The sequence below is a fragment of the Myotis lucifugus genome, unplaced genomic scaffold (assembly GCF_000147115.1).
Source record: "Myotis lucifugus unplaced genomic scaffold, Myoluc2.0 scaffold_391, whole genome shotgun sequence".
Classification (NCBI taxonomy): Eukaryota; Metazoa; Chordata; class Mammalia; order Chiroptera; family Vespertilionidae; genus Myotis; species Myotis lucifugus.
The window spans coordinates 817,224-839,261 of record NW_005871439.1 but is presented as its reverse complement, the minus strand read 5'-3'; the positions used below and the strand labels follow the sequence as shown (position 1 = coordinate 839,261).

Here is a 22,038-nt window from a genome sequence, read left to right as displayed (position 1 = left end):
GTGGAGTGGGAGGGGAATTGGCAGTCACAGAGAAACCAGGCACGGCCTGTACCTGTCCGAGGGTACAGATCTCTGGCAAGGCTGTTCAACTTGATGCAAAGCGGAAAATTCCATTAAATGGCTGGGATTTTGGCTACTGCTGCATCCAGGAAGCTCTGAGTGAATTTGTTTCTCTTGCATGGGTCTGCTTTTCTCACCCCCATCCCCTCACCCTTAACCCCACCAATCTCTCCTGTATGGGTACTCATTCATTCAGTCATCATGTTGAATGAGCTCCTACTGTATGCATGAACAGTACCAGGTGCAGTGGAGGAATAAGAGATGAATTAAACTCAGGCTTCTCCCTCTATAATCTAGGTCAATGGCTGGGTCATTTATTTAGCAAAAGTTTTGGGGAGTGAGGCAGTCTCTAGTGTGTACAATGAAGGAAGGACAGAGTGTTGGGGTGACTGTCACGGGGGACTTTAGTGACACAGGCGGGGGTGGGGGATATTTCCTAGAGGCTTAGAGTCCTCTGGAGCTGAGCAGTAAGTTATGCAAAGCAGTAAGATACAGATGCTACAGCGTCGCCAGACAGGCCTCAGTTCAGATCTGGCTTTGCTCATGTTTAACCTTGTAGCATTGAAGAGATGCCTTCATTTAGTTTTATTTTTGTGGTAAAATATGCAAAACAAAATTTATCATTTTAACCGTTTTAAGTATGCAGTTCAGTGGCAACCATCACCATCATGGGGCTCCAGAACTCTTTCATCTTGCAAAACTGAAACTCTGTCCCCACTAAGCACCAACTCCCCAACCCCATTGGCCCCAGCCCCTGGTAACCACCATTCTACTTTTGTCTCAGTGAATTTGACTATTCTAGGTACTTCATATAAGGGGACTCATGCAGTATTTGTCCTTTGTGACCAGCCTATTTCACTTAGAATAGTGATCTCAGGGCTTACCCAGGTTGTAGCAGGTGTCAGAATGTCCTTCCCCTTTAACCCTGTTACTATCCATGGTACGTATATACCCCATTTTGTTAATCCATCCATCTGCCAGTGGACACTTGGTTGCTTCTCCCTTTTGGGGTGCAAATATCTATCCAGGTCCCTCTTCCACTTCTTTTGGGTATATATATATCCAGAAGTGGAATTGCTGGATCATAGGGTAATTCTGTGTTGAATTTTTTAGGAGCCACCATATTGTTTTTCATAGCAGACACATCCATCCCTTAGTTTTGTATCTTTGGTTGCCTCCTCTGTAGAACTGGGCATGATTCTCCATGCCCAGCTCTACATGACCCACCTAGGGTTGCTTTGAGGATGAAAGCAGATGGTGTCTGTGAAGGTCCCAGAAGAGTGGCTGGCACACAGTAGGTGCTCAGTCCATGCTCACCGCCGGTGTGAGGTGGGGCTCTGTGTGCCCAAACTCACAGACAGGTGGGGTCGTCCTCTCTCTCCCTCCCAGCCGTCCAGGCGGCCTGACCGTCCACTTTGGGAGTTTCCCGTCGTCTGTCTGTCTGCTCCTCTGACCTTTCTCTCCTCCCCAGGCCGTGGAGGAGCTCTTGCTGACCCTGGATCTGGAGAAGAAGGCAGTGGCCGTGGGGCACAGCCAGGTGAGGAGAGCTTATTTCTCACGCCCTCCTGCCCATCACGCAGGGACCGGATGAGACCCCGTGCGTGCCTACCTCAGAGCCTCCTCCCTCCATGTCTCCTTCCACCAGGGCTAGTCATTTTCTGCCCTGCAGTGCAGTGGCGTTATTCACACTTCTTATGAGGCCATGAAGGTAAATGCTATCATGTGGGAGGGGAGAACCTTGAGGAGTATCACTTCCGGTGGTTAAACTCCCAGCGGCCTCGGTGGTTGGGAGGAGTTCACATCCTGGACCTCAGTTTGCCTCCCGCAGCCTCGGGAAGAGCTGCCCCCAAACCCGGGAAGAAACACCCGTCGTCACGCAGAGCCTCGTAACTTTGCTTTGCCACCAACTGTGACACGACTCTGGGCCTCGCTGATGGGCAGCGATAAGTGAGGAAAAGGGGCTTGAGAAAGAACACGATTGTCAGAGTTGAGAGAAATAGCTTTTTCCAAACTGGCATTGAGCCAAAAGCTCTTCCAAAAATGTTAAAGTGTTTGGAGAATTTCACAGAGTGCTGGTAGGCTCCTATGTGAAGTTTTCAAGAGGGAAAATACAGTATTTAGAGCTTCCCAACTGTTTGGCCATGGGACCCTCACCCTTTTGTTTTTGTGGAAGACTCATTACCCTGTGTCACTCCACTGAACATGTATCTGTTTCCCCTCTGCAGCCCCCCCCTTCACGCCCCCCGCCCCCCATGACCTGCAGGGAATGGGCCAGTGTTTCCCTGGGGAGCGTGACATTGCAGCTTCCTGGTGAAGCTACCCAGGTGGCCATGCTTATCATGTCTGGCCTCCCTTTTGCTCCTTTCCTATGATTAATAACTAGCTAATTACAAAGTGTCATTAGGATGTCACACTCTGCTTGGTCCGATAAGCAGCCGGACCCATGAAAAGCAACTAATTTAGATTTTTCTTTGTGATCTTCAGCCGCTGGTGCCTTATCGAGGCCTGTGCTGAGGGCCGTGACATTTATGAAAAAGGTGGATTCCACATGCAGTGGCCTTCTGGTCGCCGATATGCTCTTAAAAGGAAAAGAAATCAAAATAAGATTGTGCCGAGGCGATGACTTATTCCTGTTCTCTGTACGGCCGTTTCCAATTATCTTTTTTAATGAAAGCTTCCTACTTAATCAATAGCGGTTTTGGCAGAACCCACCGCCTTTTGTAATATATGAACTAGTGCTGTCATCACTTTGATCATTGATTTTTTTTATAGCAGCTTGTGGGACTCACTAGCTTGTGAAATTAATACAGTCATTATTGAGGCAATCTGATAGGTAATGAGTCAATCGTGTCTTTATTTCAATGAGGCTAATTGTCTTGGTGTCCCTGGCTGATATGAAGTGTTCTGTAAAGCGACAGAGGGTGGCAAAACAGAGTTATCACCGATTGGGTGTGTTAATTTTCATTTTCTCATCGAGAACGGGTTTCCTGCAGGATTGGTGGAATGATCTCCATCACAGAAAATATGTTCAGGGGAATGGAGACTATATCGAGACCCTCTGTACCACCTGGAATTAAACAGCAGTTCAACCCCAAACCTCGGGCACCTATCGTAATGAATGAGGAAATGAAGGCTCACAGTGACATTGAGAATGGGTGCAGGAGATGAGCTTAAGGCTTGGGGCTCAAGTTAATCACTGGTTATGTGAACTTGAATCAATTACATGATCTTTCTGAGCCAATAGATTCCTCAGAAGGTGTGTGTGTGTGTGTGTGTGTGTAAAATGGGACATAGGAGAAAGAGCTTTGAAAAATGTAGATGCCATGCAAATGTTAATTGCATTCAGTGATAATCGCAGTCTTGTCTGGAGTCAGAGGGAAAGGAGCCCTGGTGTTGCCACCTGCTGGAGGAGCATCCCGGAGAACCGCCTGGCCTGGCCTCAGTTCCTCCCTCCCTAAAATGGGGAGATCGTGTTAACCACCGCATAGAGCCGTGCCTGTGCAGTGCTCTATGTGCATATCACGTGGTCCGTTCAGACCCAGGACACGGGAAGGGCTCCATGAAATGTTAACCAGTAATCGACAGTGTCACCGGTGACCTGATGATATCACCAACTAAGGTGGAGCTGCCCAGTGCTTGAAAGTGAGCATAAGGGTGTCTGCAACGTGACTCCTCCCCATCTCTGCCTCAGCTCCCATTAGAGCATCTTTCCTTTGCCTCTGGGAGGTGAGACCAGCCTCAGCTACCCAACCCCCTGGGCTGGAGCCAGCCTGGCCCCAGAGCTTCAGGTCCTCGCTTTGTATGCCCTGTAGCCTATTTGAAGGCGGCCCTGTGGGGTGCCGGGGAGGGAGGCATTGATCCCACTGCTGCAGAGGCCTTCGTCCATTATTGATGAGCCAAGGCCTGGAAATCTGGCTGCTTTCTGCCGGATACCTGAGCACCTCCTGTGGGTGGCACCCGCCGGGCCTGCCCCATTCTCTCCTGACCAAGGGGGGCCTCCTGCACCTCCCTCCCATTCTCTGTCCCTTCTTCTAAGGCCAGGCTGAGTATTTCCAGGCCACCACTTCTCTCAGATGGTTAACGGTGTTTATTTAAAAAGTGCACGCTCCCAGGCCTGACACCTTTCCTGGGCGAGGCCTGGGATCTGCATTCGCCTCACTCCTCGGGTGATTCTGGTGCATGGTCCGTCTTAGCAGTGGGTCTTCAAAGAACGTGTGCTTGCATCCCGTGGGGATGGCGCTGAGAGGCTGGTTCTGATGCAGCAGGCCTGGGGTGGGGTCCAGGATTCTGCATTTTTAAAAGGTCTCAGCAGTAATGGTGCTGCTGGTGCATGGACCACACTCCGAGTACCAGGGGCTAGAGGAAGACAGAGAGGAGGCATGAGGCGTGAAGCTTTGATAATCTAGACCCTCAGTCAAGGGCAGCTGCTGATACTTCAGGTGGAAGCAGGAGACTGGGGTCTGCGTGGCAACCGCCTCCTCCTTTAGACAATCTTGATTCAGGGAGAAGTCACCCCCTGCTCTCTCTCCTTTCAGGTCTTCCTTAAGGCGGGCGTGGTCTCCAGGCTCGAGAAGCAGCGGGAGAAGCTGGTGTCCCGCACCTTCGTTTTATTCCAGGCGGCTTGCAAGGGCTTTCTGTCGCGCCAGGAGTTCAGGAAGCTGAAGGTATGAGGCCTCGTGCACCGGCAGAGGCGTGAGATGCCGGAGGAGCACCATCCGTGCTGGTCCGGGGCTGTAACCCCACGCCTCCCACGCTTGCCTCGTGCACCAACCCCCGTGGGACGATGTTAACATGCAGATTCTGATCCAGTGGGTCTGGGTGTGCATAGGGCTCCCCACGTCTCCCACCATGCTGCCTATGCTACTGTCCACAGACGCACCCTGTGTGGTGAGACTCGGAGCGGCCTTTTGCAAGATGTCATGGTTGTTTCTAGGACACTGACGTCAAAGTACCAATGATGCCACCTTGACCTACATATCCGTGAGGTTTCCAAGCCTTTGTGGTCGGTTCATGGTTTCAGCGTGTCCCACCTTTCACAGGTCAGCAGATAGGGCATGGGCTGGACACAGCCACTCAGGCCTTTGGGACAGAGAGGCCAGTTTAGAATCCACAGTCCTGGACCACCAGCTTCTCAGATTCCCCAGAGACTGAGTTTTCTCTCTGTAGCCTGCACAATGGAGAGAAGGCGGCTTGACTCTGGGGACAAGCAAGACCTATGTTCGAATCCCACCTCCACCACTTAGTAGCTAGGTAAAGGGGAAATGAGATTATGTGTACTTAGTACAGTATGTGGCACATAGTAACTGCTCAATAAATTCTAGCTGGTATGAATTTAATATTGTTACTGTTATACCCCTACTAGCATGGAGTCTCATTATGTGTGCCCCCAGCTTATGTGAATTTGCAAATTCAAGTATATGCACTTGGCCAAAGCAGAAAAAGGCAAGAACGTTAGTAATTAAAATACTGTGGGCAATCCCACTGGCCCACTGCATCCAAGTAGCTCAGGCCTTGGGGTGGTTTGGAATAGAGGCTAACTAAGAGCCCGGGCTCTATCTGTAGTCAGACGGCAGGGGTTCAAATCCTGACTCTGCCACTGAGAAGCTGACACTGGGCACGGGATTTTACCTCTCTGTGCCTCAGTTTCCCTATGTGTAAAATGGCCCTTCCCCAGATCTACTGAGTCCGTCTGTGCTTTGAGAAACCCTCCAGGAGATTCTGGTGTGCACTCAGGTTTGAGAAGCACGGCATTCGTGTTCAGTGCACCCGAAATGATATCTATCCCCTAAATGTCAACTGACAACACAGCCACGGCCATAGCTTCTAGCGGGCAATTTCAGGGATTTTCAAGGATCATTCCTGCCTTGTGTGGTGACTTTTGTACCTAATCCGATTATAAGATGTGACCCATTGTATACTGTTCTCTGTTCCTCATCCTGTTATAATTATTAGGTCACGCGAGATTAAACTGCGGCCTAATGCCTGATGCCGAGAGCCTGATTCCGTGGAAGCTTTTTCTATTTTTAAGTATCTAATTCCTTTCACAAGGATATAAACCCATTTCCTCCATCCATGCCACCCTCTGCCTCTTCACATTCCTTCACCTTCGCCAGGCTGGGAAGGACCCTCCATTTCCCATCTCCTTTCCCTGCAGATCCGTCGACTGGCCTCACGGTGCATCCAGAAGAACGTGGCTGTGTTCCTGGCGGTCAAGGACTGGCCGTGGTGGCAGCTCCTCGGCTCCCTCCGGCCCCTGCTGAGTGCCACCATCGGGGATGAGCAGCTTCGCGCCAAGGAGGTTGGTCCGCATGCAGACAGGGCACTGGGTAGCTACTCCCACCCACACCCCATCTTGGTGCTTGCATCTCACCCAGTACCCCCATTTCTGAACGTTCTTAAGCCAGGGATGCTCCACCCACAGCCCTGGCTGGCTGCCTCCCTCAGATAGCCCTCTGCTCCCGTCAGCACCGACCACCATCCATCCACGCCCAGCTTCTCTCTAGGCTCCTGGGTGCTGGGTAAATGCACCCTTACTACCCAGGGGTGCATGGAAGGGTCCCTTGTAGAAGCGTCATGCAGATGGGCTGCTGAATCACCCACTCTGTCCCCAGCCTTGACAGTCCTGGAACCGATGCCTCTGGTCCCCAATGGCTTATGGTGTTTGTTTTTTGTAGGCGGAGCTTACAACTCTGCGACAGAAGCTAGAAAAATCAGAAAAGTCTCGGAATGAACTCCGGCAGAACACAGACCTGCTAGAGAGCAAGGTACCCCATCCCTGTGCAGGGTGAGGTCTGCTGAGGGGGAGATGGTGATGCGCCTGGCACTGCGCTAAGCACTTTGCAAACCTCTTCAGAATAAGTGTGTGAGGTGCATGCTGTTACTCTCCCCATTTTAGAGAGGAGGAAACTGAGGCCCAGGGGTATTAAGTATCTCCCGAGGCTACACAACCAGCCAGTGTAGACCTGAGATTCAAACCCGTGTCATCTGGCTCCAAAGGGAAGAATTTCTTAAGTCTAAAAAGCACAAACCACAGGGATAAAATTGTAAATTTGACTATTTTAAAGTAAGAAATGAAATTCTGTTTACCAAAGTATAAAATGATGACACATTACAAACATGGAAATGAAATTTGCAACACTTATAACTGGCAAAGAGTATCCAGAATATGTAGAGAACTTCCTCAAGTCGTTGGAGAAAGGCAACTCACTCCAACAGGAAAAAAGTGGGTAAAAAAAATAGGAATCTGCAGTGCCCAAGAGTTTCAAGAGTTCAAATGTTCAGGAATTCAAATGGCCAATAAACTCATGAAAAGATGCTCAACCTAACTAGCAACCAGGAAATGCAAATCAGATCCACGAGAGGTACCATTTCACACTTCAGAGGGGCGAAATCTAAAGTCTCCTGTAGCCAAGTGTTGGCAAGGATATGTAGCAGCAGGAACTTTTAAAAGCTGCTGGCGGGAGTGTAACTTGATCTCACATTGGATGACTGAGTGTTATATTTTTGCCTCCTCCTTCCCAACTCCTTTTCATTCCTCTTCTTCCTGTTCTCCCTCCTCTTCCTCCTTGTCCTGAAACGTTATATGAAGGTCCAACATACACATAAGTGCACACATCCTAAGGTTACCTCTCCATGCGTTTTTATAAAGTGAGCTCACCAGTCAGTGCAGGCAGCACCCAGACTGACACACAGATCATTCTCAGCTCTCCCCAAACCGCCCCCCCCAACTGACTCCTAACACTAAAGATTAGTTTTCTTCTGTTTTTGAACTTTACCTAAATGCAGTCAAATGTGGATACTCATTTGTGTCTGCTTCCTTTCATCTGGCATTTATGTTTGTAACATCCGTTCACGTTGTCATAAATGATTGTGTATCATTTATTCTAATTGCTCCATAGTATTCCATTATGTGTATAGATCACTATTTATCCAGCAAGTGTAGACCTGAGATTGAAACTCATGTCATCTGGCTCCAAAGGGAATTCTTTAATCGTAAACAATTCAAAACACAAATCTCAGGGGTAAGTGATACATTTGACTATTTGGAAGTGATATGTAAACGAAATGAACATTTGGTTGTTTCCAGTTTTGAACTATGATGAATAAGCCTGCTGAGAACATTCTCGCACCTGCCTTTTGACGCCCCTGTTGTACCTTTCTGTTGGGAATAGACCTAGGAGTGGAATTGCTGGGTTTTAAGTTATTTCTATGTTCAGTTTTAATAGATATTGCCAGACAGTTTGCTAAAGTGTTTGTATCAATTTACACGCCCACAGCACCAGGTGAGAGTTCCAGTTGCTCCATATCCTTACCAGCACTTGGTGGTGTCTGCCTTTTCATTTAGCAATTTGTGTGTGTGTGTGTGTGTGTGTGTGTGTGTGTGTGTGTGTGTGTGGCACGGTGCAGTAATGCCACATTGTGATTTTAATTTGCAACTTTCTGGCTGTCTTCTTTGGCAAAGTGATCTTTCAAGTCTTTTCTGCTGTTTTTCTAATTGATTTGTAGCAGTTCTTTATATCTTGTGGATACAAGTTCAGTTGTTGGATAGATGCAGTCCAGATCTTTTTTTCCATTCCGTGGCTAGATGTTTTTGATGCAGTAATTTGAAGTTGTATTTTCTGAAGCCCCCATCTCTTCAAAACTGCCGACAGGCAAGGAAGAGATCAAAGGGCTCCAGAACCCCCAAACCTGCATCAATGACAGTAGATGCACTTTTTTGGTTTAAGTCTATATTTTATTGATTCTCAGATGCACATTATTTCCACCTCTATACATCTCTGGAATTGGGATGCATCTTAAAAATCAGTGGAATATTACACCAAAAATTGGCAGCACTTTCTTTTCTGAGGTTCTATAATTGTGCATCTTATAATCAATGGCAGCTCAGATTTGGCAAAATGTAGTGTGTGGGGGCCTGAGTCGGATTTTATTTGAAGAAAGGGATGTGGTTCCCTTCCCTCCCCTCCCAAAAGCTACTGTTGATTTATGCTGGTTGCTTTGGCACTTTCAAGAGCTTCAGAATCACTGTTAACCCTGTAGATTCCCCATCTCCCAAGATCCAGGAGGGATTTGTGGTGGAGGGGTCCTTCCCTGCTTCTTTAACAAGCCCTGAGCTGTTCCCGATGCGGTGCAGTGGTGGGAGGGTGGGCGAGGGGGGTAGTGGGGAGGGGTGTCTGGCTGCATTAGAGCCGTGGTTCCCATACTTGAAAGTGTACCAGAACCCCCTGAAGGACGTGTTAGAATATAGATTGCTGGACCCCCGCCTTAGAGATCCTGAGTGAGTGGGTGTGGAAGGCCCTGGGCCTTCTCCATTCCTCCCTGGGTCTTCTCCATTCCTAAGCCCTTATGTGCTGCTGAGCCTGCTCGTCCGCGGACCACACTTTGAGAAACACTAGACTAGAGAACAGATGAAAGGTATCTCCTTCGTGCATGGGGTTCTGTTTTCTTTTGGCAACTTTCTGTTAGCAGCTGGGGAGCAGACACCCCCGAAGGGCCATGTGTCATGAGGGCACCCCGACCCCGTTCACAGGCTCTGCGCCCCATCCCCTGGTCTCGGTAGGAGGGCAAACAGTCAATAGAAACTTCCCCGAAGGATGTTGTGCCTCATCATTGGAAACTCCGTTAGACTAGGCTTATTAAAAAACAACATTATTGCAAAATGATTTAAGTGCTTCATTTGCAAAGGAGCAGAGAGGAGATGAGGAGAGGCTGGCGATAAATATTCCTCAGGCGTGCACAGCCGGCCTCGGTGCGGAGCGGGGCTTGTGATTTTCTCAGGAAAGCGGCCCGTCTTCTTGCAGGAAGCACCTCCAAGGCTGCGGGAGCTCCTGAGGATGTATGAGGGAGGCGTGTCTTCTTCTCTCCCTGGAAGATATTTTAGGCGTTTCCCAGGAGCGTATTTATGGCAGAAGACTGAGGCCCGTGCAGTCCAGCGCCTGCCCTCATTAGTCTGAGCCGTGGCCCTTTTCGGTGAGGAATTGTGGCCCTTTTCGGTGAGGAATTGCTGGGCGAATCCAGCAGGTCCAGCAGGGGCCGCAGATGTCAGTGGGAAAGTTCACTTGCACAGCGCTGCGGAGCTAGAGCTTATCTCCAGGGTGCGGAGGGTCGTGCTAGGGTCACGGGGCCCAGTGGTTCCTGAGCCTAGATGGTCTCCCAGGTCTTCTGACTCGCAGCCTTGGGCTCGGCCACAGCCCTGCGCCTCTGTGGGGACAGATGTGGTGGTCCCTAGTCCCCGAGGGAGTGAGACACCTGGTTTCCTGTCTGACTCAAGATGCCAGGGCCTCTTGGGCCTTCACTGCTGGGAGGGTGTGTTTCCAGCAGACAGGCCGTGGAGGTTCTGTGGCCATACCGTGGGTGTGTTCACAGATGACCACAGTGGACTGTTCCTTCTGCGTGCCTCAGTTTCCCCATATAAACATTAGAGCCATGATCTCTTTCCTACCTACCTCGCAACATGAACAGAGGAGTGGGGAACTGTGCCCGGTCAGGTGTGGGCACGACGGGCGACCTGAGCTGGCGTAGCTGGTGAAGCAGTGGACAGTCAATCAGGACAGCTGGCTTTGCACCTATTGCTGTGGGATTGTGGGAAAATTCTCCCGGTCCCCGAGCCTCTGGGTCATTAGTAAAATGGTGACAGTACCAGTTATGAATTCTTCTCCCTAAGATCGTGGTGAGGGGGTGCATATAAAGTAGTTACTACAAATTCCAAGCCTTCACGCATCACCACTATTACTAATATGTATTTGAATTCTTACCCAGCTCCCCGCAGCAGACTTGAGTTCCTTGAAGATAATGATACATCTTAGCTATTACTTTGCCTCTCAAAGCATTCAGTGCCAATTGAATGAATGAATGGGATAATGCCGAATTTCATAAAGTAACATTTAATGAGCACTGTGTCTGTGCCAGGTGCTATGATCCATCCTTTACCCACATTATCTAGATTTACCTTCAAATCAGACTGTGAGGAAAGTGTTAGTACCCCCACATTTAGATGAGGAAAGAGAAGCTCAGAGAGAAAAAACGATTTGTCCAGTATCACACAGCTTTTGAGTGGCAGAGCTGGGATTTGAACCCAGGTCTGGCTGACTCCAGACAGGCTGTGAGAGGGGAGGAGCATCTACCCAGACTGGGAGTAGGGTCAGGGAGGGCTTCTTGGAGGAGGATTTTCAAGTTTCTCAGGTTGGCGGGGATGGGGCTTCCCTTCCGCTGGGGGTCTGCACAGGTTCCCTTTGGCCAAGGGATGCAGGGGAGATTTGAGAATAATTTCCAGTTAATTGGTCCTTGAGTGATCTGCGAGGACCCTTCGGGGCTTGCCAGCCAGGCTCTCCCCCTTGTTACACGGGTGCTCCTTTTGCATTTGCCCAATAGCTCTGGGCCCACCCCTCCCCTCATGGACAAAGCCCTTGGGCCCTTAAATGTGGGAAGAGGGGGGTTTGTGGGGACCGGGGACGGTCAGGGGCTACTTGCCTCTGTGAAGAGCACCTGTCATTTCCTCCAGTTTGAAAAGACTAATTGTCCTCTGGGCTGCAGACTGGGGTTTGTGGAACACAAAATTAATGCATTAAATTAATTTTGTGCTCCCTTTGCTCAGGCCGATTAGTACAAATTAGATTTCACACTAATTGACTGAGGAGGAGAGAACACAGTCCTGGTGTTTGAGATCAATGCTGATCACAGAGACGAGGGGTGGGGTTAGGAGCGTGATCTGGGGCGTTCCTGGATCGCACTGGCCCATTGCAAGTGACCCCTTGTCCAGCTCCAACACATCAGGGCGCCCATACGCAAAGCTAACCCGCCTGAAGCCCAGGGGGAGGCAGGATTAGGAGGAGAGCCTAGCAGTTTCTATGGCGATAATTCTCGAACTTTGTTGTGCTTAAGAATCACCCTGGATGTGTTGAAGTTCAGATCCCTGGGTCCCGCTGCAGATAAATTGGTTTGGGGGATACAAGAATCCTGGAATTTGCATTTTAACAACCATCCCAGATCATTGCAATGCAAGTGTTTCCCCAGAACACTTTAAAGATAGTAGGGTAATAATAATAATGATAATAATAATAATAACAAATAAAGACAGCCGGGTAAGGAATAGCAAAAGGAAGTCCTAATCCACAGCCAGCCAAAAGCATCCTGGGAGCGCTTCCCTTTCACTAACTGGTGCTGATTACTTGGATCTGGGTTCAAGTCCCAGCTCTGCCACTTATTTGTTGTGTGATTTTAAAACGCTCCCCTTAAGCCTCCTTTTTGCTTTGTTTCTAAGTTCTGTGGAGTGGGTGTGGGGGGAGAAGTGTGGGCGGCCCCACCGAGTGACACCGCTCTAACCCTCTTCACTCCAGATCGCTGACTTGACCACAGAGCTTGCCGACGAGCGCTTCAAAGGGGACGTGGCCTGCCAGGTGCTGGAGAGCGAGCGGGCCGAGCGGCTACGGGCCTTCCGGGAGGTTCAGGAGCTGAAGGTGAGTGGTCATGGGTGGCAGGTGTGTGTGTGCGCGCGCGTGTGTGCGTGCGTGTGTGTGTGCGTGCGTGCGTGTGTGTGTGTGTGTGTGTGTGTGTGTACACACAGGCTGGCTGGGAGTGCGTGGGCCTGTCCCCCTGTGCTCACACCTGGGAACAGGAAGCCTAAGTAAGACATGCTCTCATGCTCGAGGTCCTGGAGGACATTTGGGTCTTACTGCGGTTTGGCCTTGGAGGTGCCCTGGGTGAGGATGGGGTGGTCCCTGCTGTGGAGGCTCCATGGTGAGGACTGTGCAGGGAATGGCCCGTCTGGTGAGGGAGGTGCCATGGGTGCGTCGGCCAGCCCAGGTCTCTATCCAGCTGCAGTGGGAACCCTTGAGGCTTTTCTTCCAGGGCAAGTGTGAGCAAGTCCAGCAGAATCTGGGAGAAGTAGAGAAGCAGCTGCAAGAAGCCCAGCAGAAAATCCAGTTGAATGACTTGGAGAAGAGTCACACTGGAGGAGGTGAGCAGGTTGGAGCCCTTGCAAATAGATGCTAGTGGCAAAAGCTGTCCTTTTATTTCATCCATCCATCCATCCATTCATTCATACATATACATGAAGGACTTCCTTTGCACTACCAGTGGTTCTCAACCTTCTGGCCCTTTAAATACAGTTCCTCATGTTGTGACCCAACCATAAAATTATTTTCATTGCTACTTCATAACTGTAATGTTGCTACTGTTATGAATCATAATGTAAATGATATGCAGGATGGTCTTAGGCGACCCCTGTGAAAGGGTCGTTCGACCGCCAAAGGGGTCGCGACCCACAGGTTGAGAACCACTACACTAGACACTGCGTTAGGGGTGGAGACTCTGACAGAGCAAACTCACCTGCCCTCTTGGCGCTTACAGCTTAGTGGGCCAGGCAGACATTAAACAGGTAACCCAACAATATCCCAAATAATGACTCTCCATGTGGCAGGTGCCCTTTAGTAATAATGCAAGTAGTGATTTAAATAAATAGTGGCTCTACGGTAAGGCCCCTTTCTATATATGTGAATACTTTTCATATAAATTTTGAGGAAGGCATTTCAGTGGTTAAAAGTGGCATCTATGAAACGGCACTTCTGGATTTAAATCTAGATTCTATCTCTTATTAGATGAGTGGCTCTGGGCATAGAAGTTGTGTCTTGTATTTTTTTCTCCATTTTCAAATGCACGTAGTCTTAGATGACTAATAGTGTTTAGCCATGTGCTGGATAGCTGTTAGTTACTTGATCATTATTACTATTTGTACTAATAGTGGGATCGTTATCTGTGGTCCCAACCGGTGGGGCAGAAGGTACTCCTCCCCCCATTTAAAAGCAGTGTCAGGTGCTCAGCAGTTGCTGAGCGATGGCAGAGCAGGTGAGAGGACCCCGAATCGCCCCGGGACAGATGTGCTCAGCAGAGCCAGGAACTCCTGGGGGTGCCGCCTGACTCAGCTGCCTGGGGACTCGCATGCCATGGTTGGATGGGCTTGGTGACATCTCTGTCAGCTCCTCTCCCCGGTCTGAGCGAGTTAGATGAGAAGGATGCCCAGTGTGTCTGTCAGCTTTATAAAACGCTGACATCATTCCTCCCATGCCCCTAGAGAGTTTATGCCCTAGAAATGTCAGGGACACTCGGGAACGGAGGGCTGGAGGCGGTGAGAAGAGGCAAGGCTTTCTACTCCACTCTTGTTCTCCTCTCATCCCGGCTACCCTCAGGGCAGGCACCTACCAGAGAGGTTAATACTCAGGAGTTTGAGATTCTCTGATACGGAGACCCAACTAGGTAGGGAACACGCTGGGCGTGGCGGAGGCGTTTGCACAGAACCAGCAGTGGGGACAGCACGCTTTCCCCAGAGGAGCGTTGGCTGCATTTCCACCCCGGCTGTGATTTATGTCTAAATGGTACCCCCCCCCCCAGTTTGTTTTCCTGTGGAGAGAGATGGGTGTTGATGAGAGGGGAGATGTGCCATTAGTCACGATGTTATATGGGCTCTCAGCTCTGTGTGCTCATTTCCAGGAAGCCAGCCCACAAATATTTTGTTTTTCGTTATGAAAGTCATACATACTCATTACAGAGCATTTCTGAAACGTAGGAAAGTTGGAGGAAGCCATAAAGCACTTGCCTGGCATCACCGCAGTGCCACCACAGCCTCCACCACGAATCAGGCCTGAGCAGAGATGATTGAAAGCATCTTTGTTTTCCTCCGTGTGTGATGGGGTATTTAAAGGGAACTTTTATGGCATGCGCCCAGCATTGAGTTGGACACTTTAGGGGCCACAGAAGAATTGTAGTTGGGTCCTGCTTTCAAGAAACTTGCAGAGTCCATGGGGAGGTCAGGTAAACCACTGGCCAGTTGTCCAGTTGGACAGTTCCAGTTGGTGAACTTGGATCAACATGGGACCCTCGTGTGTGTAGGGAGCTCTTCCAGAGGGTCCTGGGGATCCACAAATGACTGAAACATCTCCCCTACCCTGGGATTTTTTTTTTAAAGAAAGGTATGTGTGCACTTGTGGAGAAATTGTACCGTATAAAACAACTGAGCTTAGAATAGTGAGCATTCAATGACTTTAGACAACTGGAGGTGGTCAGCACAGGCTGCCTAGAGGAAGCATGTATTTTTGTTTGTTTGTTTTTTAAGTTTGGACTTAGAGCAAGATTTCCTAACCGGAGGTCCCAGGTCAGGCCTCAGGAACTCTGTTCACACTGTGAAATTGCGTACAAAGAGCTAAGCAAGTGGACACGAACCACCCCTACTCACCTAGCCTTCCATCCGGCCTCCCTGACTCTGTTCAACAGCGGACGAGTGGCAGATGCGCTTCGACTGTGCTCAGATGGAGAACGGGTTCCTCCGAAAGCGCCTGCAGCAGTTCGAGGAGAGGCTGGACTCAGAGCTGGCGTCCAGGAAGGAGCTGGAGCAGCAGGTAAGAGGGAGCAGATAGTCTGCATCCCAAAGGCATCAGAGAGTGGGCGGGCTCTCACCTCCACGACTCAAGGTGGGGAGGGAGAATGAGGCCACCAACCCCTCGTGTCTTCCCACTTCCACTGTTAATACAGATGCTGGTCACCGTGGGATATGGAAAGCATTTTCTCTGCCTGCGGGTGTTCTGCTCTGGGAAAGAATCCTCTGTGTGATAAAGAGCATGAACGTTCACTCACGATGTCAAGGCTCATTTCTGCCTTGACCTTGCGGAAATGACATCTTGAGCCTCAGATTTCTCATCAGTAAAATGATTGTAATATTCTGTTATCATCGTCAAATTCTATCCATTCCCATCGTCTCTAATCTTGCCACCTCCATCTCTCATCTGGACCAGCCCAGCCGCCTCCTAACTGGTCCCCTTATCTCCAGCCTCTCCCCGCAGCCACCTGCCACACTGCAGCCAAAGGACCTTTCATAGCCTCTTTCAGAGTGATCTGTTATCACGGTGATGCTGACTCTCATGGTGGGTTGCTCCCTTGTGCATCTCATAATTTTTGACTGTGAGCTCATCTTTCCACGTGTTGCTCTATACCCACCACAGTAGCCTCAGGCCGTCTGCACTGTGGAATGTTCTGTTTTTTTCCTTCTGACTCATGCAAACTGTGTGTGTTTCGCTGTTTTTTGTTGTTGTTGTGAGTTGATCTTATTTTTCATTTTTAAAGCTTTGTATTGATACAGGGGAGCCTTGCTTACAGGGTTGTGCACGTGTTCCTTTAGAAGAAGCCCGCCTGCACTGCCTTCTGAAGCAGCTCCTGAGATTACGCTAAATTCTCAGTTTCGGAATTTTGCAACCTGTGCAGAGTGTCAGTTTGAGCGCTAAACCCACATGAGGTCCAGACCTGGGGTTTTGATTTCTTACCGGAATACTTTCTCCTCCACCCACAGCCAGAGTGGCAGCAAGCTTTCTGACCACCTTCCAGGCCGGTGGGTGGAACGTTCATCGCCCTTCTCACTGAGGTGCAGCTCTTTGAGGGTCCTGACTTAATAACAGGGTCTTTACTCCAACTTCCCACTTTGCCCTCAAGGCCTTGCCTTGTGTCTCTGTCCAGGCATTCCAATACAGCCTGTTACCTTAGGGATATTTCTGGATCTATCCACCGCCCCTGTCCTCCACCTGGCTGCCGTAATATCAGCATGTACCATGATTGCTCTGGTCTTGTGTCCTCTGCATTTCTGATATTCGGGAAGTGCAGTTTGCCCTTGAGGAATGTAATGATAGTTGAGCCTCTTTGCCTGTCTTGCATTGTCTCCACCCTGAATCTGTATTCTAACCAGTCTACACTTTACCCAGTGGTATGCTGGTAAATCCGCTCTCTGAAAATAAGCAGACAAGCTTCTCCTAATGTATAGCATTTGCCAATGGCCAATGTCTGTGGTGTAAATTCTCCCACCATGGCTGATTTCACGTTAACATTGTGTTGTCACTGAATGTAGAATTGGGAAGAGACGTGCAGAATCAGCTCTCATAGGTTGGTATAAGCCAGCTTCAGCACCACACTTGGTGTTTGATTCACAGCAAAACTGAGAGGAAGGTACAGAATTTCACATGTACTCTCCCCCTACTATCAACATGCCCCACTAGAGGTGCATTTGTTACAGTTTATGGACCTGCATGGCATGTCATCATCATCATCCGAACTCCATAGTTTACATTAAGGTTCCCTCTTGGTGGTGTCTATTCTTTGGGTTTGGACCAATATATAATGACATGTATTCACTGTTGTAGTTTCATACAAAATAGTTTCACTGCCCTAAAATTCCTTTATGTTCCACCATTCATTCCTCTCTCCTTTTTTTTCTTCTATATATTCCATTGATTTTCCACAGAGAGGGAGGGAGAGGGACAGAGAGTCAGAAACATCGATGAGAGAGAAACATTGATCAGCTGCCTTCTGCATACCCCCCACTGGGGATGTGCCCGCAACCAAGGTACATGCCCTTGACCAGAATCGAACCTGGGGCCCTTCAGTCTGCAGGCCGACGCTCTATCCACTGAGCCAAACCGGTTAGGGCCATTCCTCTCTCTTAATCCCTGGCTATGACTGATCGTTTTACTGTCTCCATAGTTTTGCCTTTTCCAGAATGTCATCCAGTCTGTGTCTTGTTTTTTCATTCTCTTGAGAGTTAGTGTCTATCACAGAGCAGGAATTTTTAATTTTAATGAATTCCAGCTTGTCAATTCTTTCATGGATCCTACCTTTGGTGTCACACCTAAAAAGCCATTGCCCAACCCAATGTCATCTAGGTTTTCTTCTATGTTATCTTCTAGAAGTTTTACAGCTTTGCATTTGACATCGAGACCTGTAATCCACTCTAGTTAGTATTTGTGAAGGCTGTAAGGCCTGTATCTAGATTCATTTCTTTGCATGTGGATGTCCAGTTGCTCCGACACCAGACGTTGAAAGACTGTCTTTTCTCCATTGTATCGCCATTGCTCCTTTGACTATATTTAGTGGCTCTGCTTCTGGGCTCTCTATGCTGTTCCACTGCACTGTTGTTTTTTTCTCCCTCCAAAAAATACATTATTCTTTCTCATCTTTGAGCCTTTGCATCTACTGTTTCCTCTTCTTAGAGCACCTTTTCTCTCCCTTACCTCAACATCTCCAATATCCTTAAGATCTCAGCTTAAACGTCACTCCCTCAAGAAAGCCTTCCCTGGTGCAGATAGGCTTGGATGCGCCTGAATTGTTTCTTCAAGTAGCAGCCTCATCACATTGTATTGTAATTATCTGCTTTGTTTCTTGGTCTCCCCAGTAGAGGTAGCCACCACAGAGCTGAGGCCTCTGCCTGCCCTTTTATTACGTGCATCTCCTTGCTGTGGGAGAAAGGTGTCATGAGATCACCTTGCGGAGGTGGGCCAGGGTGAGGCCACATACAGTTAATAAGCAACGGCGGCGAGTCTCATTATCCTCCGTGGTGGTGATGGTTTTGCTCTTCGCATGCAACACGGACATTGCTTTGCGGTCCTCCAGGAGGCATCCTGAGCTGTAGACAAACACAGAAGGACACCCGGGCAGGGCAACAGCCCCGTTCTCTAATAAGGAATTATAAAGCCGGGTCAGTATCCCCAAGGAAAGGGGGTAGTCATGCTACATTAAAAAGTAATAATACTGCAACTTTTCCCGGGCAGCCGAATATAAGAAAACATCCCATTTGCCGTCAAATACTGAATTTAGAATTACAGGCTTCATTAACTCAGCGTTTTGCTTATTTAAAGCAATACTTTAATGAGGCCATTTCTTCAAAGCGAGTGTCCCGAGCTGTCTTCTCTCCCAGATCTAAACTAGGACATTCGGGAGGGTGTTTCCTGCAGGAAGACGGAAGAGCTGTTGGCTTCTGTGTCGGCACCAGCGTGTGCGTTGCCGTGTGAGCCGGCCGTCTACAGTGCTCTTTGCTGGTCTAACCTTTGAGCCCATCTCTGGGGTTTTCCGGTTAGATTTTCTCCGTGCGCTGTTTTGACTGCTTCCTGGCTTGCATAGCTCCCCAAGTTATGCCAGCTGATGGGGTATGAGTTACACAGCCTTCAAGGGCTGCGAAGTCGAGGCAAGGCATGCAAAGGATCTGTGGGAGCATTGGCAAGAGGATTACTGAGAAACAGAAAAAAACCACCCCAAGGGATGAAAGGAATTGCCCCATTCTACCTCTGGGCAAACTGAGGCTCGGGAGACAAGTAGAGAGAGAGAGTGGTCGAGACAGGGTCTCTGCCTCCAGCCCCTGTTCTCTCCCCATTATAGCAGCTGCTTGAAGTGAGCCGGGTGATTCATTCTGTTACTCCCACAGCTCGGGGAGCTGCAGAGTGCGTACGAGGGGGCCAAGAAGACCGCGCACCAACTGAAGAGGAAGTGCCACCGGCTGACCTGTGACCTGGAGGACACCCGCTTCCTGCTGGAGAACCAGCAAAGCCGAAACCACGAGCTTGAGAAGAAGCAAAATAAGTGAGTGATGTTCCTCATCATTGTCACCTGGACACCAGGGGGCGGCATGGGTGCTGGAATATTTGGGTGCAGGCTTCTCCTCCTAAGCCCCCTCGCTTCTTTTTTTTTTCCAAAAATATATTTTTATTGATTTCAGAGAGGGAGAGAGAGAAACATCAATGATGAGAGAGATTCATTGATTGGCTGCCTCCTACAGGTCCCACACTGGGGATCAATCCCGCAACCCAGGTGTATGCCTTAACCAGGAATCGAACTGTGACCTCCTGGTTCATAGGTTGACGCTCAACCACTGAGCCACACCAGCTGGGTGTGGCACTCTCACTTCTGTCAGGGCTCCTCATCCATGCGGCTTAACTCCCTTGTTCTGGCCTAAATTTTTCTCCCCTTGCCCTCAGACCTTATTCCTGTAAGGTTCGCCCAAGAATCCAGCAAAAAATGATTCTTTTCTGTTACCCAGCCTCAGCTCTGTTACCAATTGACCATGACCTTGGGGAACTTTCTTGGCCTCTCTGGGCCTCAACATCCCCATTTATCAAGGGAAGAGTTTGCTATGGAGGATGAAGACAGCTCAGCCTGGGGTCCCACCACCTGGCTCAAGTCCCAGCTGGGCCTCTTTCCCAGTTGTGTGACCTTGGACAAGTCATCCAGCCTTTCTCAGTCTCAGATAAAGTCCTCAGGTTGGGGATGAGAATGCTCCTGTGGCGAGGACTAAATGATAGCTTGTTCATCCAATTGGACTAAATTCTGGTTCCCATCTATCCCTGTTGTTGACCACGGGGGATGAGAATGAGGAAGAGGCCAAAACATTGAGTCCCTGCTGTTTTCATTTAGGGTTTAGATGCTCAGATCATGAGAATGATTCTGGCAGGAACTGGACCTTGTGCACCAACAAGTCGCCAGTCTGGAAGCTGCACACTGGTTCCCATGGGGACGCTGTCACAGCTGGCCAGTGGTGGAGGCTGTACTGGCCCAGGTCCACACTCAGTCTCCCTAGCGCAGACCCTCCGCACCTGCGATGCTTCAGGCCCTGGACCCCTGGCTGTGTTTGAGTTCTGCTCACTCGGTGAGAGGAGAGGTGTGCAGGGGTCCTGTTTTGAGCCGGACAGGCCCCCCTGGAGATGGCACAGGAGGCTAGTAGAGGAAACACAGCCTCTGTTAGAGGGCCCAGGATAAAAATACACAGGAGTGTTCCTGTGGATGAGATGCCAGGACGTGGTTTTGATCTTTTCCCAGAGATGCTGAGCTGAATTATTTTCACATGAGGTGGCATAGCGTTTGAACTTGATCTGCATTAAACATTGTTTCTTTAACCTTGAGATTTTCTGAGCTGGCTTCTTCATCTAAAAACTAAAGATCTTTTGGGAGTTGTTAGCATGCCCCCCCCCCCAAATGAGGGAGGTTTATTCTCTTCCTATTGGTGTGTTTCTCTTCCATCTTATCATGGGTGCTCTGGTTCAACCTTGCCCTTGCAGTGGGGAAAATGGCTTACTTGGTGATTTCCTGGGGGGCCGTGTTAAATGGCACCTCCTCTCTGGGCTAGAGAGTCCCTGATGGTTCTGAAGTCTCCTTGGACAGTTAAGCAGGCCACCTGGTGCTGAAGAATAGCTTCATCAGAGCCCCCCTGCAAACCGAGAGGCATGAACCCCATCGTCCCCCAGGTTCCTGCCAGCTCTGATGATCTCAGTCCTCACCTGTGGGTTCCACTCCAGTTCTTTGAGGCCTTGGGGAGGGGCTCCGCTCTGATGAGGAGAGGGTTTGCCCCTGGAGTTTATGAAGCCACAAAACTCTATCTCTCTGCTCTTTCCCTCACCCTCTTGGGCAGAATCCCTCATTCCAGGTACTCAAGAATCTCCCCCATGATGCCCCGGCCCCGGAAGGTCCCCATTTCTTCATACTTAGGCTTTCTTCTCTCAAGACTTACACCTCTCCTCTGATGCCCTCTTCTCTGCTACCATCTCTTGGCAGAAGTTCATTACATTTTGATGCTAATTGCAAATAGCAGCCTTTCTCTTTCTAGGCGGATTCGTGTTTTAGCAGGAAGCCAGTGAGGGCCATGGGAGTCTCCATCTAATGGTGAGGGAGAGATCTAGAAGTTAGCAATACTTCCTCATCTCCCTCGAAGTGTCAACAAATTGTAGATGCAGCTGCTTCCTTAGTTTGCCGGGCCCAGGATGGAGGGATGTCTCCACGCTGCTAGAGTTTCCTGTCCTGACATTGGCTTCTGAGTTCAGAGCGATCCAGAATGGTTCCATCTGAGGGAGTGATTTTTTGTTGCCATGGTTACCCCATGGGTCACAAAGCTCAGTTTCGAGGGCTGATGGAACTCCCAGGCTGCTTCCTTGGGGTAAGGCCTGTGCTGGGCTCACTGTCTCTCATGCTCACCAGGGGCTGGAGCCTGCCTCTTCCTGGTGGGGTGAAGGGTGTGTGCAAATCCATCGGGCCTCAGCTGGTGGGCCGGTGTGTTCCAGGAGTTAGGCTCTGTAGGAGCCATACTCTGGCCTGAGGTGGCCTGTTAAGTCAAGGACTCTTTTGAAACAGCAGTCACTGCCTGGCCTCTCTGTCTTGCTGCGCCTGTCCCAGGGCACAGGGATAGGA

General features: G+C 49.6%; 1 protein-coding gene across 1 annotated transcript in view; it reads left to right on the top strand.

Moving 5' to 3' along the window:
• Positions 1-22,038, top strand: part of MYO18B (myosin XVIIIB) — a 163,802-nt gene that overhangs the window by 60,015 nt on the left and 81,749 nt on the right. The window contains exons 21-28 of the mRNA XM_023743449.1: positions 1,532-1,597; positions 4,596-4,724; positions 6,215-6,358; positions 6,735-6,824; positions 12,396-12,515; positions 12,907-13,015; positions 15,325-15,449; positions 19,289-19,443. Coding sequence (XP_023599217.1) covers positions 1,532-1,597; positions 4,596-4,724; positions 6,215-6,358; positions 6,735-6,824; positions 12,396-12,515; positions 12,907-13,015; positions 15,325-15,449; positions 19,289-19,443 — 938 coding nt within the window. The remainder of the gene's footprint in view (positions 1-1,531; positions 1,598-4,595; positions 4,725-6,214; positions 6,359-6,734; positions 6,825-12,395; positions 12,516-12,906; positions 13,016-15,324; positions 15,450-19,288; positions 19,444-22,038) is intronic.